At 42.3% G+C, this 21,692-nt stretch overlaps 3 gene segments (V, D, J or C); all 3 read left to right on the top strand.

Moving 5' to 3' along the window:
• Positions 1-386: 386 nt before the first annotated feature.
• Positions 387-819, top strand: LOC130124203 (T cell receptor alpha variable 14/delta variable 4-like; the record flags this gene model as incomplete). The annotated part of the segment is given in 2 exon segments: positions 387-405; positions 500-819. Coding segments are annotated over 2 exon segments (339 nt in total), but the record flags the coding sequence as incomplete, so codon positions are not given.
• Positions 820-6,378: 5,559 nt separating this feature from the next.
• On the top strand, positions 6,379-9,235 carry LOC130124525 (T cell receptor alpha variable 14/delta variable 4-like; the record flags this gene model as incomplete). The annotated part of the segment is given in 3 exon segments: positions 6,379-6,397; positions 6,492-6,811; positions 9,182-9,235. Coding segments are annotated over 3 exon segments (393 nt in total), but the record flags the coding sequence as incomplete, so codon positions are not given.
• Positions 9,236-10,727: 1,492 nt separating this feature from the next.
• Positions 10,728-18,259, top strand: LOC130124526 (T cell receptor alpha variable 18-like; the record flags this gene model as incomplete). The annotated part of the segment is given in 3 exon segments: positions 10,728-10,746; positions 10,841-11,160; positions 18,206-18,259. Coding segments are annotated over 3 exon segments (393 nt in total), but the record flags the coding sequence as incomplete, so codon positions are not given.
• Between the last annotated feature and the right edge of the window lie 3,433 nt (positions 18,260-21,692).

Consider the following 21,692-nt stretch of genomic DNA (forward strand, 5'->3'; position numbering starts at 1 on the left):
CCTTCCACATTTCTCTTCTTGACTCCATACTTTCCCATCACCTCCTCATCACCTCTGTTCCCTTCACCAACATGTCCAGTAAAAACAGACAACCAAACAACCCAATTCATGACTTAAAAAGATAGGTAGACAAATGTTTGTTGCAACTGTAGAAGTTGAATAATAAGACGTGTTCATTGTTTTAAAGGCAATTCCCCTCAACAGGAATATGATCTAAAATGTGTTTACTGTCTGAACCTGTCAGCAAGCCCCTCCTTCAAATCTACCATGTTAGTGTTGGAGCTAAAACAAGGTTCCACAGTGAGACACAGGAAGTCCTCTCTGGTCACTGGAGCTCATAGTTACTGAACAGAAGAGCTATGAGCTTCCTGCTCATCTCACTGCTGTTGGCTGCTATGTGCTTTGGTAGGACACAACTCTTTGTTTGCTTGTTATTAATCTGAACTTTGTCTTGTTGATTCTTTTCCTCACACTGACACCATCTGTTGTTGTCCCACAGAATGCAGAGCTCAAAAAGACAAAGTGCTCCAACCCAAAGGAGATGTGACTGTTAGTGAGGGAGAGACAGTAACACTGGACTGTCACTATAACACCAGTGCATCAAGTGCATCTCTTTACTGGTACAGACAGGCTGCAGACGACAAGCCCACATTCATTCTGAGCCGCTCTACTTTTGGATCAGGGGACACAGCGGACGGGTTCAAGGAAAGATTTGATTCCAGCCTGGATTCCAGCTCAAGATCAGTTCCTCTGAAGATCCAGAGTCTGCAGCTGTCTGACTCTGCTGTGTACTACTGTGCTCTGAGGCCCACAGTGACAGGAAACTGCAAGACGTACTACAAAAACCTTAGAGTGTCTATCAAGAATCCAGAGACAACGCAACGATAAACCAGATCCACTAGAGGGCAGTATTCACATTTTAAAGTCATTGGTTCTTGTTGAAGATAAACACATTGGACAGTTTGACAAGCCAGCTTCCTATAACTGCTGATTTGTCCAATGTTTCAATCCAACATTCAAAAACATTTGATTCTGCATTGAAACGTTAAACTGTGTTGATAAAGAAAATTATTTATGTCATATGTGGTTTTGTTTAACAAATGGTACATTCCTGTATCGTACTCTAGTGTTAGAAGAAAAATAACTGTAAATGCCATACGGTCTCACATAAAAAAAAAAAACCCGAAAAAACTAGGTGACTAAAGGAGAAAAAGGCCCATTTAAAGGTAATACAAAATATTAACTTATAATTTGCTATTCAATTCATTAAAGATTAGATTAACCTTAAACCAGGATATCTTGATTGTTTTATTTGTATATTCTTGCTAAACCGATCTGGCCAGTGAATTGTAATGAGCAATCAAAGGGAGAGATCAGGACCTAAACTCGAAGGCCTCACACAGGAAGGCAAGGCCTTCACGAGATACTGTACTGAATGAAGGATGGGTTTTGTTTTCAAGTGACTGGTGAGTCCTACTCTATTAATTATCTATAGAGTTGATTAAGATTGTTGTTGACAATGCTCAAATTTGTAGCTACGAGATTTATCACCTAATTTTTGCAACATGCAGTACAGACTTCTGTACGTGACTGATGATTTACACCCCACATTTCCCTCCCAGAGCCTTTGTTTCCGCCTACAGTGGAACCCCACAGTATTGTTTTGTCCGATAGCTCCCCCCACTGGCCTCATCTGTCATTAACCCTCTTACCAGGAGTTTTCCCCATACAGACTACTATTAGGCACCGAGCCTCTTATCCACACGACATATTACGACTTGACCTGGATGTGGACCACAGTGTGCTAACTCCACTAGTTAAATCAGGTGTTTATACGTGCAAAACCTGTCAGAAGTTTGCCCTCTACAATATCCGATCTATTACCAACAAAGCCCCTCAGGTCAATAACGCCATCACAGAGCACAAACTGGACTATTTATGTCTGACGGAAACCTGCCAGTCACAGAATGACTTTCTACAGCTAAATTAAACAAATGTGTTTAATATCCAAACCTTGGTCTTCGGGCAGAGGAGGCGGCCTTGTGCAGATTTATTGTGATAGTATAAAACCAACACCACTCTCTCTACTTGATCACTCTTCCTTTGAACTGCTGGCTGTTAAGCTCTATGGACCTTCACCCACCATTGTTGCTGCTCTCTACAGACCGCCTAAGGCATCGGATATTTTTATCATTGAACGCTCAACAGTTTTAACCACCCTTAGTACAATGTCTCCCTATATAATCCTAATGGTGGATTTAAATATTAATTTTCACAACACTGACAAGATATTCACCACATGTTTTAACGTGATGTTAGATTGCTTTGATCTAATGAAATATGGCAACTTTGCAACCCACACCAAGGGTCATATCTTTGACTTGGTTTGCTGTTCCGGCATCGCACCATATAACATCACCTCTGCTGAACTACCCACCTCCTGTCCTTCGGAAGAGATTTTAAACTGAGGTCCTGACTCACTGTGGTCATTAAAGATCCCATGGCACTTATCGGAAGAGTAGGGTTCCTCGGGGTCCTGGCAAAATTCCCAAACTGGCTCTTTATCTGGCCACCTAATCACCCCCCCATGTAATTGACTGAATGATTCCTCCCTCTCCTGCTCAAGCTGGTCAGTAGAGGCACCTGATAAGGAGATCCTTTCTCTCCACTGTTTTTGTCTCTGTCATGGTTGATGAGACTTATCGATATCGGGTCATGTTCAGAAACCATTTAATAATTATAATGATTAATCTTATTCATAGTCATGCTGTTGAGATCAACACATTTATCATTTCTTAAAATGTAATAATACCATTGTTTCTATTTTTTCTGAGTAAATAGAACAAAGAGATGATACATCATGACAATCGTTTCTAAACCTCCATCTCCATAAAAGTAAACAGACCAAGACAAGGGGAGGAGTTAGAGAACTGAATGTCAAAGACTTCATGTTGGAACTGAAGAGGTGCTGAGTTATTTTCACTTGGTGATTCAACACACTTCAGTCATGATGTTACTCCATTTAATCTGGCTGATGATATGTACATTTCAACCTGGTAAATATGAAGTGGAAGAACATACATCATAATATTATCCATAAGGTATTTCCATGAACTATTGTGTTTGTAAAAACCCATGTGTCTATCTAGGGCTCTCTGAGGATTCAGTTACACCATTTCATGATAGTATTCTGGCTTTGGAAGGAGACAGGGTCACTCTCTCCTGCAACTACTCTGTCTCTACAGAGAACCTCTACTGGTATCGACAGTACTCCAGCTCACCTCCACAGCTTCTCATCACGGACTATTCAGAGAAAGTACCAGGGTTGACTCTTAAGCATGAGAGAGAAAGAAAAGCGTTTCATCTGGAGATGTCCTCTGCTGCAGTGACAGACTCTGCTGTGTACTACTGTGCTGTGAGGCCCACAGTGACAGGAAACCCAGTCACTGTACAAAAACCTGACCGTGTCTGACAGAACATTTACACACTTCAGCTGCTTCTGTCATTTAACAGCAGAACAATCAAGTAGAGTTTTCATACCCACATAATGAAAATAATGTATCAGAGTTCATAACTGGACTAATGTTTTGCCCTTTGTTAAAATACAACCATCTTTATATTTAAGTTTAACTAAATATAACTTCTTGTTCATTCAGTGGGATTGGATTAGTGTTTTCTTTCCCTCATCTATGTATTTTGTTACTATAACTGTGGATGAGATGTGGTCATGGCTTTGATGCATCTTCAGGACACCATCAGGATACTATTTGACAATGTTCCTGATAAATGTTTCTCATTAACTTGATAGAGACGGTTGGACCTCCACCTTCCTATGACATTAGTTACATCACATGAATGACTGACTTCAAGCCTTTAACTTTAGTTTTCATGTTGGCTGGAGCCTGGTTTCAGGACTCATATCTTTGTTTACTTGTTGTCATTTAGTCCATTCAGGTTCTTCATAGTGATGAAGAGTCATGTAGAGCTGAGTGGAATCACAGCTGAATCCTCAGAGATACACTGAGATGCTAAAAGTTCTTCAAATTATGAAAACAGATCAACAGTCTGAGGATGAGTTTAGGTTTCAGCCATCTACAATTAAAATGATGAGGGAAAAACAAACCTTTATTTCTTTCCAAATACTCCATCAACTTTGCTGTGATTCCATCAGTTTATTAGCACATCACACCCACACTCTTTAATGAAGCAGGATGAATGTACTTTTGCAAAATAACGATTTCTGCATTGTTATTATCAATGTTATTCATAAGACAATGCAATTATTCTTCAGGTTTTCTCCATAAAAGGCAAAAGAAAAAAAAAACAAAAACAAAAACAAAACAAAACAAAAGCAAAAACAAAATCCAAATAATAAATAGCTCAAATTTTAAATATTTGAATATTAAATGTCTTTCATTTTCAAAGATGAACCAAAATGGATTCAACTTTATACGAATCACATAAATAATATTAACATAACACTTGTTCATTGTTTTAAAGACAATTCCCCTCAACAGGAATATGATGTAAAATGTGTAAACAGAACGTATGTTAGGGGACCTAGACATCAGCCCTGAGGTGTGCCAGTCTGAAGAGCTAATGTGGATGAATCTGTTTTAGCTATTCTCACAGTCTTGGGCGTGTATCTCAGGAAATCAAATGACCAATTACAGATAGAGTTTCCCAGACCAAGAACTCTGAGTTACCACACCAGTTTAGTTGGTACAGTTGTATTGAAAGCAGAGCTATAATCAATAAACCACATTCTGACATAGGTATCCATGCTGATGTAACCTGCACTTTGTGTTCGGCCGTCGTCTCCCTACACGCCCTGGGACTCTGCGTTGTGTTTGTTGTAGTATGATGTTTGCGTGGAAAAGGAAGGAGGCGGAGGCTTGGGATCGTGGCTGAGACCTGGACACTTTACTGGCACTCGCTTACACTTCACCTCTCATCAATCAGCTGGCCGCTGGCCTCATCATACTCACAGCTTCCGGCAGACAAACAAAAAACATTTCTTTCTTTCTCAATAAAATTAAAATAAAAAGTGCAAATAAACACATCTCATATCAAAATGCTACCTTATGGCAAAACCACAGCAAATGTCATCCATTATAAATTAAATAAGGCACTTATTACCCATAAAATTAAACAAAAAAACCATGGATAATCTGCTCAAATAATACTGCATCCTGCGTTATATGCCATACTAATGCTCAACAGGCTAGCCAACACTTTTTGTCACATTTCTCTTGCCAAATACAATGTTCGACATCAAACTTTAACTAGGTTATAAGCAAACTTGTCTATTAACACCACAGAATAAACAGTTAGACAATATGTGCGATATAAATCAATATTTTTATGATAATGCAGACCGCCAGTAACACTGCTCACCTTCCGGCAGACAAACAAAAAACATTTGATCAACGTAGCCTTTTGCCCAGGACAAGAACTAGGGGTACGGTGTTGCAAGAGGGACAAACATCGCCATTTGCGGCATTCCCAGGGGAACATACAGCGTAACAGTGCCACCCTGTGGCGGATTTACATTACTACCTTACACTGACATAGATCCTTCTGTCATTTAACATAAGATTCATCAAATAAGGTTTCATATATAAATAATGACAATATTGTATCAGCGGTAATAATCAGTTTGATGTATTTGCCCTTTGTAAAAATACGCGACGACCCATTTTAAAATTTCACAAAACTTTATGACTTGTTCAATCAGAGGAGGTGGATAACTTTGTCGACAGCTTTATGGACATGGTTTCACATAAACCCTTCATGTAACAATAGTTACATTACATGAACATTTGACTGGTTGACTACAAATCTTTAAGATTAGTTGTGATGTTGGTTGGAGTTTGGTTTGATAACTCATGTCTTAGTTCCCTCTTCATTTATGTCCGTTTGTTTCTGTCCAGATAATCCCGACATTTGCAAAAGGCAGCATTTTTCTTATAAAAATTTCACAACAACTTTATGCACAGTGTTGACTGTACTTTTTTTTAAATGTCCATGTTATTCACAACATATTGCACTTAGTTCACATCCACTCAAGTAAAAACAGACAACCAAACAACCCAATTCATGACTTAAAAAGATAGGTAGACAAATGTTTGATGCAACTGTAGAAGTTGAATAATAAGACGTGTTCATTGTTTTAAAGGCAATTCCCCTCAACAGCAATATGATCTAAAATGTGTTTTACTGTCTGAACCTGTCAACAAGCCCCTCCTTCAAATCTACCATCTTAGTGTTGGAGCTAAAACAAGGTTCCACAGTAAGACACAGGAAGTCCTCTCTGGTCACTGGAGCTCATAGTTACTGAACAGAAGAGCTACGAGCTTCCTGCTCATCTCACTGCTGTTGGCTGCTATGTGCTTTGGTAGGACACAACTCTTTGTTTGCTTGTTATTAATCTGAACTTTGTCTTGTTGATTCTTTTCCTCACACTGACACCGTCTGTTGTTGTCCCACAGAATGCAGAGCTCAAAAAGACAACGTGCTCCAACCCAAAGGAGGTGTGACTGTTAGTGAGGGAGAGACAGTAACACTGGACTGTCACTATAACACCAATGACCCAAATCCATATCTTTTCTGGTACAGACAGGCTGCAGACGACAAGCCCACATTCATTCTGAGCCGCTCTACTTTTGGATCAGGGGACACAGCGGACGGGTTCAAGGAGAGATTTGATTCGAGCCTGGATTCCAGCTCAAGATCAGTTTCTCTGAAGATCCAGAGTCTGCAGCTGTCTGACTCTGCTGTGTACTACTGTGCTCTGAGGCCCACAGTGACAGGAAACTGCAAGACGTACTACAAAAACCTTTAGAGTGTATATCAAGAATCCAGAGACAACGCAACGATAAACCAGATCCACTAGAGGGCAGTATTCACATTTTAAAGTCTTTGGTTCTTGTTGAAGAAAAACACATTGGACAGTTTGACAAGCCAGCTTCCTACAACTGCTGATTTGTCCAAATGTGTCAATCCAACATTCAAAAACATTTTATTCTGCATTGAAACGTTAAACTGTCTTGATAAAGAAAAGTATGAATGTCTTCTGTAGATTCGTTTAACAAATTCTGCATTGTATTCTAGTCTTAGAAGAAAAATAACTTGATGGAAGTCAGAGCTTGGTGGTTACTTGATGGAAGCGAGACTGCTTGACTAATCCATGGGACAAGTAGCAGTGTGTATGGTGACAGGTGAGTGGTGGTGTTTAGTCCTGCTTATTTAACAGCTATTCTTTCAAGACTCATTATTTTAGCTCCCTGTCTTACTTTTGAACACGCATACAAAACATGGTGTTCCCTGGTCGTCACTATAAACCGTTCACCACTGTGATGAGAGTCATCACTTCTGTTCACTTGACAGTGAGGAGTTCCACCAGGGGGAGTTAGTGCGTGGGAGGATCACGCTAATCCCCCCCGACCAGGCGCCCCGATCGACCAGAGGGGGCGCTAGTGCAGCGACCAGGACACATACCCACATCCGGCTTCCCACTCGCAGACACGGCCAATTGTGTCTGTAGGGAGCAAGCCGGAGGTAACACGGGGACTCGAACCGGCGATCCCCGTGTTGCTAAGCAACGGAATAGTCCGCTACGCTACCCGGATGCCCTGAGAGTAGTCATTTTAAATGAAGGCTTGATTTGGTTTTAAACCACAATAGTTGGTTTCTACCTTGTCTGTTCTTCACATGGCTTGTGGGCCTGTACGTTCACTGAATGTTGTGCTGGAATGTAACGTGCAATGTCTCTTAGGATGCTTTATTTGTTTGTTTGTTTATTTGTTTCTTCATTTATTTCTTCTTTTAATTTGTAATTTGTGATATTGGGCTATACAAACCAAATTGACTTGACTTGACTGTGCATATTTATCTTTCGCCTGGTCCTCGTGTGAGTCTGCTTGGATGGCCACACGATGGCGCCAGTGTGCATCTCTTGCCCATGTACTGTTCTGTCTCTTGTCTCTGACATACTGCTGCTTGCTGCTTGTGTGTGAGCTTGTGTATGGTCTGGGTAGATTGTGGAACTGAATTGTCCTTCTGGGGGAATAAAGTTGTCTGAATGTGAATCTGAAGTACACAGTGCAGACAAACCTTATGGCTCTGCTGAGAGTGAGCATCAGGTATTTTAAGTACACATTGGGTCAGCACATGTTCAACAGGTTGATTTTACACTTGGCCCAGCAAATGCCCCCATTCATAATGTACCCCCCACCCCCAAAACAGAAGAAAAAAGAAAAAGAAGAGTGGCTGATAACACTGGAGGGTGAACATTTTCAGCATGATGGGGGAGATGTTGGGGGAGGAGAGGGGGGAGAGTAAGTCAGCAGGTCTGCTGTTTCATCTGATAGTGAAAAAACGTGTGATTCAGTGTAGATATGCAACTGCATCCACTTTGGACATCAGCCGGTTGGTTTCTTCAGTCATGACGTCATCAAAGTGACTTCGTCAGCCTCTGAGACAAAGAGACTGACAGTCTCCTAGATGAATGATGACACGTTTCTCCCATGAAACCTTGTGTCCAGATGAACTGATTCAACTTTTCTGGGATTCTACACCTGGATGATTGAGCAGGCATCAACATATTCATGTGTAGTATTCTAGTTTTAGAAGAAACACAACAATAAATCCCATACTGTCTCACATATAAACCCAACCACAAAGATAAACTACATGATGACAGGAGAAGAAAGCCAACCTGAAGGTAATATAAAATATTTAATGATAATAACTCTATTCTATCAACATTCCTTTAAGGTGAGATTATCCTTAAACCATGATTAATTGATAGTTTTATTTGAATATTCTTGCTAAACCTATCTGGACAGTGACTTGTAATAAGCTGTCAGAGTTGATCCAGTCATTGTTTCCTCTTCAGCAGGAAGTGGAGTTTGACAGACAGGGAAACAGATCAGATCTCTGAAACCAGCACATCTTTAACTAGGTGATTGTTGCTGTGCCACAGTTTCTGTTTGACGTCTGACATCAGCCATGCAGTTCCTCCTACCACTTGTTTTATTCACTGGCTTTACTGGTAAGAAACACTTTGGCAGCTCAGTATTTGTTAACCTATGAATCCCTTTTTAACAGAAATAATAATGAGATAGATTCAATATATGACATGATTATTGACTTTTTAATCATTTCTTCCCATCTGCAGGTTCCAGTTATCAGCAAACCATCCAGTCCCTCCAAGACAGAGTACATGGTCTAGAAGGTTCCAAAGTTACTCTCTCCTGTAAATACTCCTCAGCAGACTACTTATTTTGGTATCGCCAGGACGCAGGAGAACCACCACAGTTTCTAATATCCTCCTATAAATCAGGTTCATCAATAAACAGAGCAGATACAGAGTCCAGACTGTCTGTTAAAGTGAATGAGACTCAAATGGACGTGGAGATGTCCTCTGCTGCAGTGACAGACTCTGCTGTGTACTACTGTGCTGTGAGGCCCACAGTGACAGGAAACCCAGAGTCACTGTACACAAACCTGACAGTGTCTGACAGAACATTTACACACTTCAGCTGCTTCTGTCCTTTAACAGCTGATCAATCAAGTGGAGTTTTCATACCCACATAATGAAAATAATGTATCAGAGTTCATAACTGGACTAACGTTTTTGGACTTTGTTAAAATGTAGCCGTCTTTATTTTTAAGTTTAATTAAATATAATTTAATGTTATGGAACTGGATTAGTGTTTTCTTTCCCTCCTCTATGTATTTTGTTACTATAACTGTGGATGAGATGTGGTCATGGCTTTGATGCATCTTCAGGACACCATCAGGATACTATTTGACAATGTTCATGATCAATGTTTCTCATTAACTTGATAGAGACGGTTGGACCTCCACCTTCCTATGACATTAGTTACATCACATGAACAACTGACTTCAAGCCTTTAACTTTAGTTTTCATGTTGGCTGGAGTCTGGTTTCAGGACTCATGTCGTTGTTTACTTGTTGTCATTTAGTCCACTCAGGTTCTTCATAGTGATGAAGAGTCATGTAGAGCTGAGTGGAATCACAGCTGAATCCTCAGAGATACACTGAGATGCTAAAAGTTCTTCAAATTATGAAAACAGATCAACAGTCTGAGGAGGATTTTAGGTTTCAGCCATCTACAATTAAAATGATGAGGAAAAACAAACCTTTATTTCTTTCCAAATACTCCATCAGCTTTGCTGTGATTCCATCAGTTCATTAGCACATCACACCCCACACTCTTTAATGACACAGGATGAATGTACTTTTCCAAAATAACGATTTCTGCATTTTTGTTTATTGTCAATGTTATTCATAACACAATGCAATTCTTCTTCAGTTTTTCTCCATAAAAGTAAAAAAAAAAACATGAACAAATAGTAAAAATCTCCAATATTAAATGTGTGATTCATTTGCAAAGACGAACAAAGATGAAATCACTCAAATAATAATAACGTAACACTTGTTCATTGTTTTAAAGACAATTCCCCTCAGCAGGAATATGATGTAAAATGTGTTGTACTGTCTGAATCTGTCAGCAGCAGTAATAACAGGGGATTGGTCATCAGCCCTGTCACTCTGAACAAGCCCCTCCTTCAAATCTACCACTTAGTGTTGGAGCTAAAACCAGGTTCTACAGTGAGACACAGGAAGTCCTCTCTGGTCACTGGAGCTCATAGTTACTGAACAGAAGAGCTATGAGCTTCCTGCTCATCTCACTGCTGTTGGCTGCTATGTGCTTTGGTAGGACACAACTCTTGGTTTGCTTGTTATTAATCTAAACTTTGTCTTGTTGATTCTTTTCCTCACACTGACACCGTCTGTTGTTGTCCCACAGAATGCAGAGCTCAAAAAGACAACGTGCTCCAACCCAAAGGAGATGTGACTGTTAGTGAGGGAGAGACAGTAACACTGGACTGTCACTATAACACCAGTGGCTCAAATACATATCTTTACTGGTACAGACAGGCTGCAGACGACAAGCCCACATTCATTCTGAGCCGCTCTAGGTTTGGATCAGGGAACACAGCGGACGGGTTCAAGGAGAGATTGGATTCCAGCCTGGATTCCAGCTCAAGATCAGTTCCTCTGAAGATCCAGAGTCTGCAGCTGTCTGACTCTGCTGTGTACTACTGTGCTCTGAGGCCCACAGTGACAGGAAACTGCAAAACGTACTACAAAAACCTTTAGAGAGTCTATCAAGAATCCAGAGACAGCGCAATGATAATCCAGATCCACTAGAGGGCAGTATTCACATTTTAAAGACTTTGGTTCCTTGCTGAAGAAAAACACCTTGGACAGTTTGACAAGCCAGCTTCCTACAACTGCTGATTTGTCCAATGTGTCAATACAACATTCAAAAACATTTTATTCTGCATTGAAACGTTAAACTGTGTTGATAAAGAAAAGTATGAATGTCTTCTGTAGATTCGTTTAACAAATTCTGCATTGTATTCTAGTGTTAGAAGAAAAATAACTTGATGGAAGTCAGAGCTTGGTGGTTCCTTGATGGAAGCGAGACTGCTTGACTAATCCATGGGACAAGTAGCAGTGTGTATGGTGACAGGTGAGTGGTGGTGTTTAGTCCTGCTTATTTAACAGCTATTCTTTCAAGACTCATTATTTTAGCTCCCTGTCTTACTTTTGAACACGCATACAAAACATGGTGTTCCCTGGTCGTCACTATAAATCGTTCACCACTGTGATGAGAGTCATCACTTCTGTTCACTTGACAGTGAGGAGTTCCACCAGGGGGAGTTAGTGCGTGGGAGGATCACGCTAATCCCCCCCCCCCCGACCAGGCGCCCCGATCGACCAGAGGAGGCGCTAGTGCAGCGACCAGGACACATACCTGTAATGATCTGTGCCCTCTGGCTATGTTAACTTATAACATTAATGAAGCAAGGACGACTTCTCTCGTGCTGGGTGTTTATTCACCGACCGGATTCCCACTGACGTTGTTACGTACATCACGTGACTTTGTTGTGGCGCTACGGAAAGCCGTAAGGGACATTAGCAAATCAAATATTACTAGCAAATATTACATCTCCCTTTTTCTGAAAAGTGCTGCTTTCTCTGCAGAGATACAGACCACGTTGAGCACGTTTATAAACGAATACAATCTTAATAAGAAAGAATATGAAAATGGAACTCTTATATAACTGGACTGCAACAAAGTAGTGTAAAACATTTCCTTCCCTGTCTAAATGTGACACCGTAATAACATTTCATCTTTTTTTTTTTTTTTTTTTTACATTCATAAGTCAAGGATTTGTCTTGGTTTGACCGTGCGACCTGACCTCGTGGTGTAACCAGGCTGTGTGTCTGGTTGTCGCTGATTGTTCGTGTCTGGAGGTTCAGCATGCTCTTGCTGATGGGCTTGTGTGTTGTTGTTAGCGCTGGTAACAGTCTGCTGTGAAGTGTGTGTGTGTGTAGTGTGAGTGTTCACTCTGCTTTGTCGCAGGTGTTGACGGTTGCGTCGGTAGATCTGACCTTCTTTGGTTTGGATGTGGTAGCTCCTGTCTGTGTTCGCTGGTCTTTCCACAGTTGCAGGTCTCCAGGATCCATCCTCCTGCCGGAAGCGGATTGGTGTGCCTGCGGGCAGGTGGGGCAGAGGTTTGGCTGTTCGGTTGTAGTATGCCTGCTGGCGCTGTTGACATACCTCTCTCCTTTTGTGAACATCCTCCTGACTGGCGATCTGTGGCTGCAGGTGTTTTGCTGTTGATGGGAGAATGGACCGCAGCCTCCGACTCATCAGTAGCTGTGCCGGTGATTTCAGGTTGTCCACCGGTGTGTTGCGATACTCCAGTAAGCTCATGTAGGGGTCTTTGTTCTCAGCTTTGGCTTTGTCCAGGATGCGTTTGGCCGTCTGGACAGTCTTCTCGGAGAGGCCGTTGCTCTGTGGGTAGTGGGGGCTTGTGGTGGTGTGTGAGAAACCCCATGTCTGTGAGAAGTTGCGGAACTCACCAGAGCTGTAGCACGGACCGTTGTCGCTGATGATAGTCTCGGGGATTCCGTGTCGAGCCATTGCTGCTTTCAGCTTCATGATGACGGCAGATGAGGTGCAGCTGTAAAGTCTTTCTAGCTCGAAGAATCTGGAGTAGTAGTCCACAGTGACTATGAAGTCCTGTGAGTTCCATGTGAATAGGTCTGTGCCTATCACTTGCCACGGCCGCTCGGGTATGGCGTGTGACCTCATTGGTTCCTTTGCATTTGCGCTGCGCCGTTCTTGGCATATGCTGCAGTCTGCTACCGCATCCTCGATCTGTTTCCCCATGCCAGGCCAGAACAGTAAGTCTCTTGCTCGGCATTTGCTTTTTTCCACGCCAAGGTGGCTGGCATGGATGCGCTGTATCATGTCCTTGCGAAGCTTTTGGGGGACAATGATTCTCTCACCTTTGAACAGGATACCGTCCATTTCTGAGATTTCTGCTCTGTGGTTCCAGTATTCCTGGATGCTGGGCGGGCACTTTTTCTTTGTGTCTGGCCAGCCAGTGAGTGTGGCTCGTCTGAGTGCGGTGAGCTGTGGATCTTGCGCTGTTTCCTGCTTGATTTCTGTGAGTCTTGTGTCGCTCACAGGGATGTTGCTGAGGACTGTGTGCACTTGGGCCTCCATCCCTTCCTGTAGGTCACTGTCGTGGTGTTCTATTGACTTGCGTGACAGTGTGTCGGCCACCGGTATGTCCTTACCGGGGCGGTGGATGATTTGGATGTCGTATTTTTGGAGCGCCAGGATCATCCGTTGCAGCCGGGGTGGTGCTGCTGCCAGTGGCTTTTTTAGTATTGCCTCCAGAGGCTTGTGGTCTGACTCCACAATCACTTTTCGTCCATACATGTACTCGTGGAACCTCTTGCAGCCGAAGACCACAGCGTAGAGCTCCTTCTCTATCTGTGCGTAGTTTTCTTCAGTGCTGTTGAGTGACTTGGACGCATAGGCAATTGGTTTGCCATCTTGGAGCATGACAGCCCCAAGGCCACTTTTGGATGCATCCACTTGGAGTCGCAGCTCTTTCTGCGGGTCGAAATATGAGAGTACTGGACCTGGGTGCTGTGTAATGAGATTCTTCATCTCTTGGAACGCCTTGTCGTGGACTGCATCCCACACAAACTCACTGTCCTGTTTCAGAAGCTGTCTGAGGGGTGAGTTTATCTGTGAGAGGTGTGGAGCAAATCTGGCGAGGTAGTTGATCATGCCGAGGACTGTCTCCAGCTCTGCTTTGTTCTGTGGGGGTTGCATGTCCTTGACCGCCTTCACCTTGTGTGGGTCTGGTTTGATGCCTTCGTGTGAGAGCGTGTGGCCGAAGTAGCTTACCTCGGACACGCATATGTGACACTTGTCGGGGTTGAGCCTCACCCCTCGCTCCCTTGTGCGCTTCAGCATCGCTCTGAGACGCTGGTCATGTTCCTCTTTAGTCTTGCCGAACACTAGTATATCGTCCACTATGGCCGTCACACCGTCCAATCCTTCATATGTTTCATCCACGCGTCTCTGGAACTCGTCTTGAGCGGACACGATTCCGAATGGCAGTCTGAGGAAACGATACCTGCCAAACACTGTGTTAAATGTCGTCAACATTGAGGATTCAGTGCTCAGTTTGATGGCCCAATAGCCTGACCGCGCGTCTAACACGCTAAAGTACTCAGCTCCAGCAAGCTTTGTGGTGGCGTCCTCCAGCGTGGGGAGGGGGTAGTGAGGTCGTTGTATCACTTTGTTAAGAGCTCTGGGGTCTAAACACACTCTAAGTTTGCCTGTCTTTGGCTTCTCAACAATGACGAGTGCGTTCACCCATTCTGTGGGTTCTGTTACCTTACAGATTATGCCGCCTTTCTCCATGCTGTCAAGCTCGTCCCTCAGTTTGCTGCGTAGGGCGATGGGGATTCTGCGTGGCGGGCAGACGACCGGCGTTGCATCTGGTGTGACGCGGAAGGTGCACTCGCCTGGGAACTCTCCTATTCCTTGGAAAACATCTGCATACTCATCCATTATGCTCTGTGATGTGACATTGTTTTCCTCGCTCACAGCCATCACTATTTTTACCAAGTTTAGGTCACGGCATGTTTTCATTGCCATGACTGGTGGGGCGTTTGTGTCAATGACGTAAAAGTCCAGCATCATTGCATTGTCTCTGTACTTACATTTGAGTTTGCATGTGCCTTTCACGCTCAGCGCGCCTCCTCCATATTCAGTGAGTCTGTGTATTGCTGGTTTCAGTGTCACATTTTTGAACAGCGCCTGGAACAGGTTGGTGGGAATAGTATTGGCCTGTGCCCCAGTGTCTAGTTTAAACTTTACCTTCTGTGGAGGTGTGCCAATTCCAACCTCTACGTAAGCCTGCTCGTTGCTTTTTCCGTTGTTCTCTATTGAGATGCAGTCTATGTACAGCTCTGTCTGTTCTCCCACAGCGGTGCTCTCCACTGTAATGTTGTCGAAGTACAGTTCTTCCTGCTCTCTGTCAGTGGTGTACTCTTCTGGGTTCTCTCCGACGGCATGTACTGTGCCGCGGTAGTACTTTGTCTGTCCCTGGGAGCTAGACTTGCATACTTTAGCAAAATGATTGAGCTTCTTGCATTTAATGCATTGTTTACCCTTAGCTGGGCAAGTGGCTTTAGCGCCGTGTAGCCCTCCACAATAGCTACACGCCCTGGCGGCGGTGCTAACGTCCCTTTGTCTGAAGTTAGCGTTAGCTGCTTTGGGTGCGTTCGGTTTGTAAGTCTTTCTGCCTATTGCGTGCACCGTTTCATGTGTGCTGCCCTGGCCCATAAACGTTAGCTGTTGCTTTGCTAGCTCGTGTGAGCGGGCTACATCTATGGCTTTTTCTAGCGTTAGCTCAGCTCCCTGGCTAAGTAGCTTTTCTCTCACTCTGGGTGAGTTGGTGGCAAACACGATGCGGTCCCTGACCATCTCGTCGGCATTTGGGTAGCCACAGTCTTTGACTAGGAGCTTTAGCTCAGTTACAAATCGTTCGAAGGATTCACTCTCTCCCTGCATCTTTTCATGAAATTTATATCTGGCATAAATCGGGTTTGCTTTGGGGGTGATGTACTCAGTGTACTTATCGTAGTACGTTTCTAGCTTCTTGGCTTGTTCTCCGCTGAGTGTCCAAGTGTTGTGCACATCTCGCCCTTTTTCCCCTATCCAGAGCAGGAGGTAGCTGCATTTCTCCTCTTCGTTCTTCCCGCGCAGGGGGCCCGTGAACATTAGCTCCGTTGTTTGTCGAAATCGTCTCCATGCTTCAGGTAAGTTCGCCGATTCCCAGTCCATCCGTGGAGCTGGAACGCCGTACGAATCCATATTGGGTATTTAAACTCCGCTACTCTGACACCATGTAATGATCTGTGCCCTCTGGCTATGTTAACTTATAACATTAATGAAGCAAGGACGACTTCTCTCGTGCTGGGTGTTTATTCACCGACCGGATTCCCACTGACGTTGTTACGTACATCACGTGACTTTGTTGTGGCGCTACGGAAAGCCGTAAGGGACATTAGCAAATCAAATATTACTAGCAAATATTACAATACCCACATCCGGCTTCCCACTCGCAGATACGGCCAATTGTGTCTGTAGGGAGCAAGCCGGAGGTAACACGGGGACTCGATCCGGCGATCCCCGTGTTGCTAAGCAACGGAATAGTCCGCTACGCTACCCGGACGCCCCGAGAGTAGTCATTTTAAATGAAGGCTTTATTTGGTTTTAAACCACAATAGTTGGTTTCTACCTTGTCTGTTCTTCACATGGCTTGTGGGCCTGTACGTTCACTGAATGTTGTGCTGGAATGTAACGTGCAATGTATCTTAGGATGCTCTATTTATTTATTTGTTTGTTTGTTTCTTCATTTATTTCTTCTTTTAATTTGTAATTTGTGATATTGGGCTATACAAACCAAATTGACTTGACTGTGCATTTTTATCTTTCGCCTGGTCCTCGTGTGAGTCTGCTTGGATGGCCACACGATGGCGCCAGTGTGCATCTCTTGCCCATGTACTGTTCTGTCTCTTGTCTCTGACATACTGCTGCTTGCTGCTTGTGTGTGAGCTTGTGTATGGTCTGGGTAGATTGTGGAACTGAATTGTCCTTCTGGGAGAAATAAAGTTGTCTGAATGTGAATCTGAAGTACACAGTGCAGACAAACCTCATGGCTCTGCTGAGAGTGAGCATCAGGTATTTTAAGTACACATTGGGTCAGCACATGTTCAACAGGTTGATTTTACACTTGGCCCAGCAAATGCCCCCATTCATAATGTACCCCCCCACCCCCAAAACAAAAGAAAAAAGAAAAAGAAGAGTGGCTGATAACACTGGAGGGTGAACATTTTCAGCATGATGGGGGAGATGTTGGGGGAGGAGAGGGAGGAGAGTAAGTCAGCAGATCTGCTGTTTCATCTGATAGTGAAAAAACGTGTGATTTAGTGTGGATATGCAACTGCATCCACTTTGGACATCAGCCGGTTGGTTTCTTCAGCCATGACGTCATCAAAGTGACTTCGTCAGCCTCTGAGACAAAGAGACTGACAGTCTCCTAGATGAATGATGACACGTTTCTCCCATGAAACCTTGTGTCCAGATGAACTGATTCAACTTTTCTGGGATTCTACACCTGGATGATTTAGCAGGCATCACAATATTCATGTGTAGTATTCTAGTTTTAGAAGAAACACAACAATAAATCCCATACTGTCTCACATATAAACCCAACCACAAAAGATAAACTACATGATGACAGGAGAAGAAAGACAACCTGAAGGTAATATAAAATATTTAATAATAATAACTCTATTCTATCAACATTCCTTAAAGATTAGATTATCCTTAAACCATGATTAATTGATTGTTTTATTTGAATATTCTTGCTAAACCTATCTGGAGAGTGGATTGTAATAAGCTGTCACAGTTGATCCAGTCATTGTTTCCTCTTCAGCAGGAAGTGGAGTTTGACAGACAGGGAAACAGATCAGATCTCTGAAACCAGCACATCTTTAACTAGGTGATTGTTGCTGTGCCACAGTTTCTGTTTGACGTCTGACATCAGCCATGCAGTTCCTCCTACCACTTGTTTTATTCACTGGCTTTACTGGTAAGAAACACTTTGGCAGCTCAGTATTTGTTAAACTATGAATCCCTTTTTTAACAGAAAATAATAATGAGATAGATTCAATATATGACATGATTATTGACTTTTTAATAATTTCTTCCCATCTGCAGGTTCCAGTTATCAGCAAACCATCCAGTCCCTCCAAGACAGAGTACATGGTCTAGAAGGTGCCAAAGTTACTCTCTCCTGTAAATACTCCTCAGCAGAATACTTATATTGGTATCGCCAGGACGCAGGAGAACCACCACAGTTTCTAATATCCTCCGCTAAATCAGGTTCAATAATGAACAGAGCAGATACAAACTCCAGACTGTCTGTTAAAGTGAATGAGACTCAAATGGAAGTGGAGATGTCCTCTGCTGCAGTGACAGACTCTGCTGTGTACTACTGTGCTGTGAGGCCCACAGTGACAGGAAACCCAGAGTCACTGTACACAAACCTGACAGTGTCTGACAGAACATTTACACACTTCAGCTGCTTCTGTCCTTTAACAGCAGAACAATCAAGTAGAGATTTAATATCAGCTCATTAGAAACAAGGTGAGATATTTAGTATCTCTAATCATAGCATGGCCATGGAGGATCCTTGTTTCTGGTTGATGGAAGGTTTGCGTCAAAACCTGTTAAAGCACACATAGTTCAGCTCAAGGTTAAATATTGTTATATATTCACACGCAGGACAAGAAGTTGCTGCACAACATGTTGATTTAGTATTGAGCCCAATTAACATTCAACATTTTAGCTTAACGGCTAACTTTTTGTTCATAATATTTTACTGCTGAGTTCAAAACATTCATTACAAAAAATGAAATGTTTTTCTTCTAATATCTTGCCAATTGATCATTGTATAAGCAGAATATTTCAATCCAAGTTGTGTGATAAAGAAATTTTACATTCTCCGCTTTGTGTCATGTGGTTCTTTATTTTGTATTGTAGTTTAAAATACTTTCACGCATAACTTGACATGGATTATGTCTTGCTAATTCTGTCCCCCCTTTGTTATATCTTAGGAAAATATTACTGATGGCCATTGTCTATTTAAATAGGGGCACCCGACAAGGAGGACCTTTCTTTCCACAGTTTTTGTCTCTGTCATGGTTGGTGAGACTTATTGACTTTGGGTCATGTTCAGAAACCATTTAATAATTATAATGACTTATCTTATTCTATGTCGTCCTGTTTAGATCAACACATTTATCATTTCTTAAAATGTAAGAATCACCTTATTTATTTTTTTATTTATTTTTTTAGAAAAGAGAACAAAGAGGTGAAGGGTCCATCACGACATTAATTTCTAAATCTCCACCACCACAACACTACACAGACCAAGACAAGGGGAGGAGTTAGAGAACTGAATGTCAAAGACTTCATGTTGGAACTGAAGAGGTGCTGAGTTATTTTCACTTGGTGATTCAATACACTTCAGTCATGATGTTACTCCATTTAATCTGGCTGATGATATCTACATTTCATACTGGTAAATATGAAATGGAAGAACATATATCCTAATATTATCCATAAGGTATTTCCATGAACTATTGTGTTTGAAAAAGTCCATGTGTCTATCTAGGGCTCTCTGAGGATTCAGTTACACCATTTCATGATAGAATTCTGGCTTTGGAAGGAGACAGGGTCACTCTCTCCTGCAACTACTCTGTCTCTACAGAGAACCTCTACTGGTATCGACAGTACTCCAGCTCACCTCCACAGCTTCTCATCACGGACTATTCAGAGAAAGTACCAGGGTTGACTCTTAAGCATGAGAGAGAAAGAAAAGCGTTTCATCTGGAGATGTCCTCTACTGCAGTGACAGACTCTGCTGTGTACTACTGTGCTGTGAGGCCCACAGTGACAGGAAACCCAGAGTCACTGTACAAAAACCTGACAGTGTCTGACAGAACATTTACACACTTCAGCTGCTTCTGTCATTCAACAGCAGAACAATCAAGTAGAGTTTTCATACCCACATAATGGAAATAATGTATCAGAGTTCATAACTGGACTAATGTTTTTGGACTTTGTTAAAATATAGCCATCTTTATATTTAAGTTTAACTAAATATAACTTCTTGTTCATTCAGTGGAACTGGATTAGTGTTTTCTTTGCCTCCTCTATTTATTTTGTTACTATAAATGTGGATGAGATGTGGTCATGGCTTTGATGCATCTTCAGGACACCATCAGGATACTATTTGACAATGTTCATGATCAATGTTTCTCATTAACTTGATAGAGACGGTTGGACCTCCACCTTCCTATGACATTAGTTACATCACATGAATGACTGACTTCAAACCTTTAACTTTAGTTTTCATGTTGGCTGGAGTCTGGTTTCATGACTCATATCTTTGTTTACTTGTTGTCATTTAGTCCATTCAGGTTCTTCATAGTGATGAAGAGTCATGTAGAGCTGAGTGGAATCACAGCTGAATCCTCACAGATACACTGAGATGCTTAAAGTTCTTCAAATTATGAAAACAGATCAACAGTCTGAGGATGATTTTAGGTTTCAGACATCTACAATTAAAATAATGAGGGAAAAACAAACCTTTATTTCTCTCCAAATACTCCATCAGCTTGGCTGTGATTCCATCAGTTTATAGGCACATCACACCCACACTCTTTAATGAAGCAGGATGAATGTACTTTTCCAAAACAATGATTTCTGCATTTTTGTTTATTGTCAATGTTATTAATAACACAATGCAATTCTTCTTCAGGTTTTCTCCATAAAAGACAAAAAAAACAACCAAACAAATAGTAAAAATCTCCAATATTAAATGTGTGATTCATTTGCAAAGATGAACAAAGATGAAATCACACAAATAATAATAACATTACACTTGCTCATTGTTTTAAAGACAATTCCCCTCTACAGGAATATGATGTAAAATGTGTTGTACTGTCTGAACCTGTCAGCAGCAGTAATAACAGGGGATTGGTCATCAGCCCTGTCACTCTGAACAAGCCCCTCCTTCAAATCTACCACTTAGTGTTGGAGCTAAAACAAGGTTCCACAGTGAGACACAGGAAGTCCTCTCTGGTCACTGGAGCTCATAGTTACTGAACAGAAGAGCTATGAGCTTCCTGCTCATCTCACTGCTGTTGGCTGCTATGTGCTTTGGTAGGACACAACTCTTTGTTTGCTTGTTATTAATCTGAACTTTGTCTTGTTGATTCTTTTCCTCACACTGACACCGTCTGTTGTTGTCCCACAGAATGCAGAGCTCAGAAAGACAATGTGCTCCAACCCAAAGGAGATGTGACTGTTGGTGAGGGAGAGACAGTAACACTGGACTGTCACTATAACACCAGTCAATCAAGTCCATCTCTTTTCTGGTACAGACAGGCTGCAGATGACAAGCCCGCATTCATTCTGAGCCGCTTTACTTTTGGATCAGGGAACACAGCAGACGGGTTCAAGGAGAGATTTGATTCCAGCCTGGATTCCAGCTCAAGATCAGTTCCTCTGAAGATCCAGAGTCTGCAGCTGTCTGACTCTGCTGTGTACTACTGTGCTCTGAAGCCCACAGTGACAGGAAACTGCAGAACCTACTACAAAAACCTTAGAGTGTATATCAAGAATCCAGAGACAACGC

This window comes from Lampris incognitus, chromosome 14 (genome assembly GCF_029633865.1).
Source record: "Lampris incognitus isolate fLamInc1 chromosome 14, fLamInc1.hap2, whole genome shotgun sequence".
NCBI classification, from domain to species: domain Eukaryota; kingdom Metazoa; phylum Chordata; class Actinopteri; order Lampriformes; family Lampridae; genus Lampris; species Lampris incognitus.